Raw genomic sequence first — 8,606 nt, 5'->3', positions numbered from 1 at the left:
AAAGTTCTTAAATATTTTGACTTTTATATTTAACATTATTTTTAAATTAACCGATGTAATACATGGGTCTCACAGCTAGTATTAAATTTTTTTTTTTACTTCAAAATAAAATTCCAAACATCCTTTTAACCACAAATCATTTTTATAATTTAAAACTTTTTTGAAATCCTACGAAAGAAAAACACAAACTACTATATGACATTTTTGTATTTAAGTATTTACTTTTATTTAAAATAATAATAGTAAAAAAAAGGCGAGGGGTCATAGTGCCGGGTTCTCCAAATTCGATCTTTGGTAAATTAGTTTTAAAAAAAACAAAAGTAAACTAGTTTTAAAACGTTATTTTGGAGTTTCTATACAAGGAAAATTAACTTAAAAAAGATTTTGGAATCCAATATCTAAGCAAATAAACCATAGTCATAGTGCCGAACACCCCCTAATCCAATATCTAAGCCAAACACCCCCTAATCCCAATAAACCATAGTCATAGTGCCGGGTTCTCCAAATTCGACCTAAATCTGCAGTTTTGCATATAAGAGCGTATCATATTGCAGGGTTTAGGGCTCTGCAGTCCAGAACTCGCTTGAATACTCCCACAAAATTGTTCATACCGACCTAATTTAGGTTTGTTTTATTTGATAGTGTTCTTTTTGCTTTCATGCTTTCTCATTCTACTTGTGGTTTATAATCATTATAGTCAAAATGCAGATTAATGGGTGCGATTGACTTATACAATGGTTTATCTCTTTGCATGGTCAAATCCAGCAACGGTTTTCGCTTTTCGTCATCATTGAAAACAAAAACTTGTGACTTTTCAAGGAATCAGAGGAAGTTGAATTGCATGGCCTCTATTAGCGCAACGGTCGAAGAGGGAAGACAACAATTGACTGGGGATTCCTTCATCAGACATCATCTTAGAGAATTGTCCCCATACCAATCCATATTGCCCTTCGAGGTAATCATTTATCATCTGATATAGTTGGCACTCCAATTAACAATGCATGATTTTGTATTTGATTTGCCTTTTTATCAATTCAATCTTACCCACCCACTTATAGTTGATATTATCTTCATTTTTGTGGGAACCTATTCTATTAACAACAAAAGATAAAACCAAATTGACCCATTTCTACATATATGGGTTGAAGTCGGTTCCTCCAGTCTCCAGATTGTTATCGTATAAATCAGAAGCATATGATGTTGCTTTTCTAGATATTTGAGCTTCATTTGAACAACACCATGTTAGATCATAAATACTAATAAAAAAAAGGCATGAATCATTTCAGTTGGCTGAATAAAGCCATTGGCAGATCTCTTTGGTTACATAGATGAAGAGGAGGAGGTATTCACGTCTGTAGTAGCAAAGACTGACTAGTGATCAAGAGGTTCAAAAAATTGCAATTGTACATCTGTCGTGTAACAAATGGGATATTTGTCTTGTTCTAATAAGTTAAAGAAAGTTTGCTATTGTAACAACTAACACGTTTGGTGTGCATTGGACTGGGATACAGACCGGCAGTGTCAATGAGACAAAAGTTGCCATTTTTTTTGTCCCTTAAAAAAGCAGGACATGGGCTCAGTCAAGTCTCGATCTCTTGTTTGTACCATGACCTCACTATCATCATCATCACCATCATCATCAAAAATAGCCCTTGTCATATGTAACAAACATAGCCAGCGTAAATAAGCAAAACAATGATGTCTCTTGTGTCCTTGCTGCTTATTAAGTATTATTAACAGCCTAAAAATGGTATGGTATGCAATGAGTAAATGACAAGAAGGTTATAAATTATGATACAGGTTTTGTCAACTCGTCTTGGTAGGAAGCCCGAGGAGATTGTAAAATTAGATGCAAATGAGAATCCGTATGGTCCACCTCCAGAGGTAAGCGTAAGCCTTGCTTTGCTTTCTTATATATCAATTTGCCTCCAAAAGCTATCAATGATGAGCATGTGTTTTTCTACTACCTACTATCACTCAAAGAGCCTTGCTTTGCTAAAGTTTTTTTTAGCCCCGACATTCTGGTTTGGTATCCTGGTCATGGTTTTAAAATTATAAAGATTTGATAAATAACATTTTCTTTTCTTGCTTTTTTTATATATAACAATTATTTTTTTTAAAAAAAAGTACCTCCAACAAAATATCATTAGTGTGTATCAATTATATATTTTCTAGATTATAATACGAAGAGAAAATTTTGAGGGTACGAGAAAGAGATTTAGAAAAGTAGCATGAGAAATCAATCTTTATTTATAATGTGGAATTTGGAAAAGGAACAAACTTGTAGTCATCTAAAGTAAAGAATGAAATCTTTTTATTTGTAATATATGTAAAAGTCAACCTAGGAATTATTGTTTTAAATTACAAATACTGATTTGTAGGTTTTCGAGGCATTAGGAGCAATGAAATTTCCTTATATTTATCCGGACCCTGAAAGTCGTAGACTGCGTGCTGCCCTTGCTGAGGATTCTGGGCTTGAATCTGAGTATATCCTTGTAGGCTGTGGGGCTGATGAGCTAATTGATCTCATTATGCGGTTAGCCATTTACTCTCTTTCTTTGATTTCTTCCACTTATAAATCTCTATTCTTGGATCCAATAACATGATTCATTCAGTTTGCTACAACAGAATTGCCAAACCTGATCTTGAAATAATCAATTATTGTTTTCTTAGACTTTTAGTTTTCTAAAAGTATTTTGATAAAACATTTTGAAAATAGAAAATTAATAGTTATTATACTCATCTTCGTTTTCCAAAACAGAAGTTACCAATATGTGAAGCTTTTTTAGTGTTATAATTTCCACTTTAACTCTTGAAATGCTCATAAGTAATATCTATATATATTTATCCGCAATAAACAATTACATCACAATAATAAAATTCCTGCAGTTAGAAGTATTCTAAAACTGCTGTATATCAAAAGAAGCTAGCAATGTACATGATCGATGTTTGATTATACCTTTTTTAATTAATAATTCATAGAAATAAATTATAAAATAACTTTTTTTTTTTTTGGTACATGCATGATATACCTAGTCACTGTGTTTGACTTTCTTGAGCCATCTCCCATGACCTCAATTGCCTCCTCCAATGATGCGGGTTTCTTAGGAACTAGTTATACTACTTATGTTGCTAATGGTTTCCCATGAGTCATGACTTTATAAGTTACACCACCATTGCCACTCTTACACTTCACCTCCCATATTTGACTAGTTTAAGCAGAGGGCACAGGTGTGTGTGCTCGGTTGTACTTTTGCTGTTGTTACAGCCAAACTTTCAAGTTTCATAAAAGGACCCCACTATTCATGCCTCAACATGAATATCTAGAATCATGTTCAACCATTCTTGCACATTAGAGTTAATTGTATTGCTTGCAACAACTAGATTATAGCATCAACATATGAATCTTCCAAAAATAAAATCTTGAGTTTTACACTTGTAAAACCCAAACAAACTTAATGTAAAGTGTATGTTTGATTGTTGTTAATTTTGGAATAACAAAACATTGACTTTATAAACACTATGACTATGTTGCAGTTTTTTATTCTCTATGTCAATAAAAACATTAGGGAATAAAGCAGAAAACTATAGTTGCAATAAAACTGAGTAAAAGAGGGGACAAGAGTAAAATTGCACAAAAGTTAAAAGGAAACTAGTCCACTGCTCTTTTATCCTTGTCTAACCTTGCTAACAAGTAAGTAACAACTGCCTGAATTTCCCCTTAAATTTTATGCATGCTCCTTCCTTGATCAATCAACATTATGATATGATGTGTGTTACTGTTGAACGAAGCCACCCTCCATTTCTCCTTCAAATTGCCTTGCTTTGGTCATTGTTTATTATTTTCAGATGCAACCAACCTGGCATCTAGTGATACCTACCTACCTACCAAAGCTTTGTGAATGAATCTCTTTCTTTTTTTCTTCTTATATACCTCACACGCCCCCCATCTTCCTTGATGCCTTCATCATTTCCTCGCTTTTTCAACACTCATTCTACAGCTATTCTCCTCAGTCAAGTTTCCTCGTTAAGGTTAAATAAAGAATGAAAAAAACTACCCCATTACCCTTAATACCATGGCCCCAGTTCTTACACGACAACAACCTTTTTACCATTTTTCAATTTCATGTAACTTATCCATACAAATGGGACTTATTATCATGTATTAGAAACATTTGCCATAACTCCAAACTTAACGCTCTTTTATACTTTTCCAACTTTACACTAAAACTGGGATTTCTAATCTTTTTATTTCTTCCCGTAGATATCTAACACATGGAGGGAAACAACTACTCAATATACAATATACTCGATTCTACTCCTGTTTACCTTACCCCAAATCTTGACTGAGCATGAATAATTTTCCTAAGGCTTACCAAGAAAATAATCTTGACCGAAACCCATAAATAAACACTCCAAAATCTGGATTGGGCTTCTTTCATCAAAGTTGATTTCCTTTACAAGCTCTTCAACTTTAATTCTTACTTCAAATGTATATTCACAACTTAATTTCCTTCTCCCTCTATGGTTTTGTTATAAGTGAACTCAATAACCATAGGCAGATTTTATTCAATCTTGGTCAACTGGGAGATTCAATTGTTGCTCTTTTCTGTTCTTTACACGATTATCCAATATTTAGTCTATACTTGCACATTAAAAAAACTATTCATGTATGGCATTTTTCATATATAAAATACAAAATTTTATTTAGATCATGGATTAGGTGTGTCATGTTCACTATTCTTTTAATTGAACTTCTTTTCATTAATTTGAGTTTGTTAGAACTTAGAACTTAATGCAAACATCATCATTAAGAAGTTATAATATTAGTTTCTATGTAGTTATTAGTAGATGTATTCATTGTTTGTTAGGACATTTTGTTTGTATTTAATCTTTTATTATTATTTAGCTATGAATTGTTATATATTATTTTTTATTATTAATTTTATAATTTTAAAATATATAGCATATTGTTTAACTATGTAGAGTGCAAACTTTCTTTCCATGTGTGTGTGTGTGTGTGTGTGTATATATATATATATATATATATATATATATATATATATATATAGCCTCTATTAATATATTATGTTTATTAAAACAAGTTATATACCTGAGCAATGTAAGAGTATATAACTAGCTCGTTATGACTTGTAGATGTTTGTTGGAGTGTTCTGACTTGTTATGCTAAAATCTAATTTTTGTTATTCTCTGTGCATTTGTTTATTTTTAAGATTTGATTTTGTAATGTCACAGGTGTGTGCTTGATCCAGGTGACAGTATTGTAGACTGTCCTCCAACCTTTACAATGTATGAATTTGATGCAGCTGTTAATTGTGCACGTGTTATAAAAGGTAGGGATTTAATTCTCTGTTCATTATGTATCACATCAATAACAGTACCATGTGCTTTTCGGTATTTTGCCCCAATAATATATCCACACCCTGCCTTCCTTTACTACCTTATATTTCTTCCATGTTTTAAATTTAGTGATTTTTATATCTGGTCAAATTGAGCAGTACCTCGGAAGACAGACTTTAGTTTGGATGTAGAAAAGATTGCTGAAGCTGTTGAGCATCAGAAACCAAAGATCATTTTTCTAACTTCTCCCAATAATCCTGATGGGAGGTAATCAATAAATAAATGCTCTTACTATTATTATTATTATTATTAATTAATAGTGTTGTTGTTTTCTTTTGCTTGAAAAGTGCTCCATGGGTATGCAGAAAAATAAAACTGAACCAAAAAAATGAGAAAAGCCATTACAGAAAACCCAAAACCAAACCGTTTGAAAATCGACAGTTTGGATTTCGATTATTTGTTAAACCGAAAAATTGGCCAAACCATATCTTAATACGGCGTGTTTTAATAACATATATATACATACACACACACACACACACTGATAGGGAACGGGTCAGTCCAACTAACAAGCCCACTGAAGAGCCCAGGCCTTGGAAGGTCTACTCACGCAAAAAGAAAATAGGACAGGTGTAAAATGATGTCATAGTTGTTGCATCATTTGAGGGGTAATATATATATATATATATATATATATATATATATATATATATATATATATATATATATATATATATATATATATATATATATATATAGTTGAATGCTGGAATAAGGAGGTGTGGAGAGAATATTTTCTGTTAGAGAGAATCGGCTAGTGGCTAGCTTGGGCAGGAAGAGTAGTTATTGGCTCTCTTCTCTGACATTCCATTTTGTATTCCTTCCATTACCATTTCCAGAAATAAATCAAGCGTTCAACCATTGTTTGTGATTCCATCTTGTTAACAGTTATTTGCTTAATCTAAACCTTTCCTATTAATTAGTTCCATTGTCCTGTTTCTCCTCCTCCATCACCATGCGTGATAACATTGATGCTCACGTTACCACTCGTCTCCAATCTCTCCATAATAGAATAAATACTCAGGAGGCGAAAATGGACTGTCTCTTTCTCATCCTTGAAGGAGCTCATGGAGAAAATGCTGCATACTTCTCTCAACCGCCCTGACTGTGCTGTTGAAGAAGGTGCTTCTTTCGGTACCTTCCTCAGCTCTGGCCTCTCCAATCCCCTTTTCCAACCCACATATGATTTGCTTTTCTCTCTACCGAATGTCAAATTACCTGTGTTCGATGGAGAAGACCCTCGTGGGTGGATAACCAAAGCCGAACTCTACTTTTCCGTTCATCAAACCGCCGATTCCAACAAATTAAAGCTACTCAGATGTGTATGGAGGGTTTTGCACTCAATTGGTTCACCACGTTGTTGTTGAAACATCCCCGATCCACTTGGGAACAATTCAAAGACAAACTAATCATTCGATTTGGTGGTTCTTATTTCCTGAACGCACATGAAGCTCTGGGCTCCCTCTTTCAGGAAGCCGACATCGACACGTACATCACGTACATCGAGCAATTTGAATCAATATCTGCCATAATTCCCAATCAATCTGAAGACCGGTCCCTTGGGATGTTCTTACGTGGCCTTCAACCAATCATCCGAAACTGGGTTCGTGCTCTACGCCCCAATACCTGTGACACCGCCATGGAATTAGCTCGCCATGTTGCCACCGCCACAACTACCCCTGCCGATTGCACAACTTTCCAACGGAAGACTTCTTTATTCGGATCGGGCTATCCACCAGGGAAAGGTACCTTTTCTCCGGCCCATTCCTCTCCTAAATCCACTGATCTACTTAGCCCAACATCGAGACCCACGCCTACTCCGGGTCAAACCACGGGTAAACCTCTAGACCCGATCCGACCAACTACCACTACACCCCGACCTAATCGCACCAAACACCTCACCAAACATGATTGGGAGGAACGCCGTCGCCTAGGGCTCTGTTTCAGCGCTGCGGTCAAAAGTACTCCCCCTAACATAAATGTACCGATGGTCAATTTCGTGTGCTACTTCTTACCGATGGTGACGCTGTCAATGATTCTGATGACCTCTGTCATCTCGATTCCGACCCAATCGAAGATACTCCTGTCTACGGTGAATGCGATGTGTTAGATTCTCATGGTTTCACACTCGATCTCTCTACTACACAACGTACCTTGAAGCTTGCGGGTCAGATCCACGGTTTCACAGCTCTTATGTTGATTGATGGTGGTGCCACATACAATTTCATCTCCAAAACAGTAGTATCAGCTTTGGGTCTCCCAATCTCTCGCATCAAACCTGTCTATCAGTTTCGGCGACGGTGTCTATCAGTTTCGATGACGGTATTAAGGTCACGATGGATGAAATATGCATAGGTATTCCACTGTCCATGGGTTCATATTCTTGTACAATTGATGCTCTTGTTTATGAACTAGGATCTTTGGACATAATTTTGGGCGTTGCTTGGCTGGGTACGTTAGGAGACGTTGGGTACGTTAGGAGATGTGTTTAATTGGTTGAAACAGGAGATGCGTTTTTGGTTCCAGGGTTCACAAATTACACTATAGGGCATTTCTCCTACACCTCAACATCACTCCCTTAATTCATGGCTGGAACTCCATCTGAACACCATCACCGATCCTCAGGAACCCACCACTACCCTCTCTACTACACAGCAAGACCAACTATTATCCTGTCTCAATATACACCTTTATTTCAATCTCCCCAAGGGCTTCCTCCTATCCGCTCTATTGAACACGTATCACCTTACTCGAGGGACAGGGTTCTATCTGTGTACGCCCTTATAGATACACTCATCTTCAAAAAGATGAGATTCAACGCCAGTTGGAGGAGATGCTTTCCACCGAAATTATTCGTTTGAGCCATAGTGCTTTCTCCAGTCCAGTTATACTTGTCCGCAAGAAGGATTCTTCCTGGCGACTTTGTATTGACTATCGAGCTCTTAACCATGTTACAATCCCTGACAAGTATCCAATCCTAGTCGTCGAGGAACTACTCGATGAACTTCATGGCTTTGCTTTCTTTTTGAAGATCGACCTTAAATCAGGATTTTATCAAGCCCGGATGTGCGAATCGGATGCCTATAAAACTGCTTTTCGTACTCATAATGGCCACTATGAGTTTTTAGTTATGCCTTTTGGGCTAACTAATGCACCTTCTACATTTTAAGCCTTAATGCACAAAG

General features: G+C 35.8%; 1 protein-coding gene across 3 annotated transcripts in view; it reads left to right on the top strand.

The window, feature by feature from the left end:
• The first annotated feature begins 426 nt into the window (after nt 1-426).
• The window catches only part of LOC111898703 (histidinol-phosphate aminotransferase, chloroplastic), a 14,997-nt gene continuing 6,817 nt past the window's right edge, over nt 427-8,606 (top strand). The window contains exons 1-6 of one of the 3 annotated variants that reach the window (XM_023894575.3): nt 427-624; nt 709-955; nt 1,801-1,884; nt 2,382-2,536; nt 5,257-5,354; nt 5,520-5,628. In XM_023894575.3, the coding sequence (XP_023750343.1) occupies nt 713-955; nt 1,801-1,884; nt 2,382-2,536; nt 5,257-5,354; nt 5,520-5,628 (689 nt within the window). In that variant the 5' untranslated portion in view covers nt 427-624; nt 709-712. Of the gene's footprint in view, nt 625-697; nt 956-1,800; nt 1,885-2,381; nt 2,537-5,256; nt 5,355-5,519; nt 5,629-8,606 lie in introns of all 3 variants that reach the window. The other 2 variants (XM_023894576.3, XM_023894577.3) reach the window with 2 other exon arrangements.

The sequence above is a fragment of the Lactuca sativa genome, chromosome 9, assembly GCF_002870075.4.
Source record: "Lactuca sativa cultivar Salinas chromosome 9, Lsat_Salinas_v11, whole genome shotgun sequence".
Taxonomy (NCBI): Eukaryota; Viridiplantae; Streptophyta; class Magnoliopsida; order Asterales; family Asteraceae; genus Lactuca; species Lactuca sativa.
Note: the sequence above shows the minus strand (reverse complement) of the source record. Positions and strands in the feature narration are given on the sequence as shown.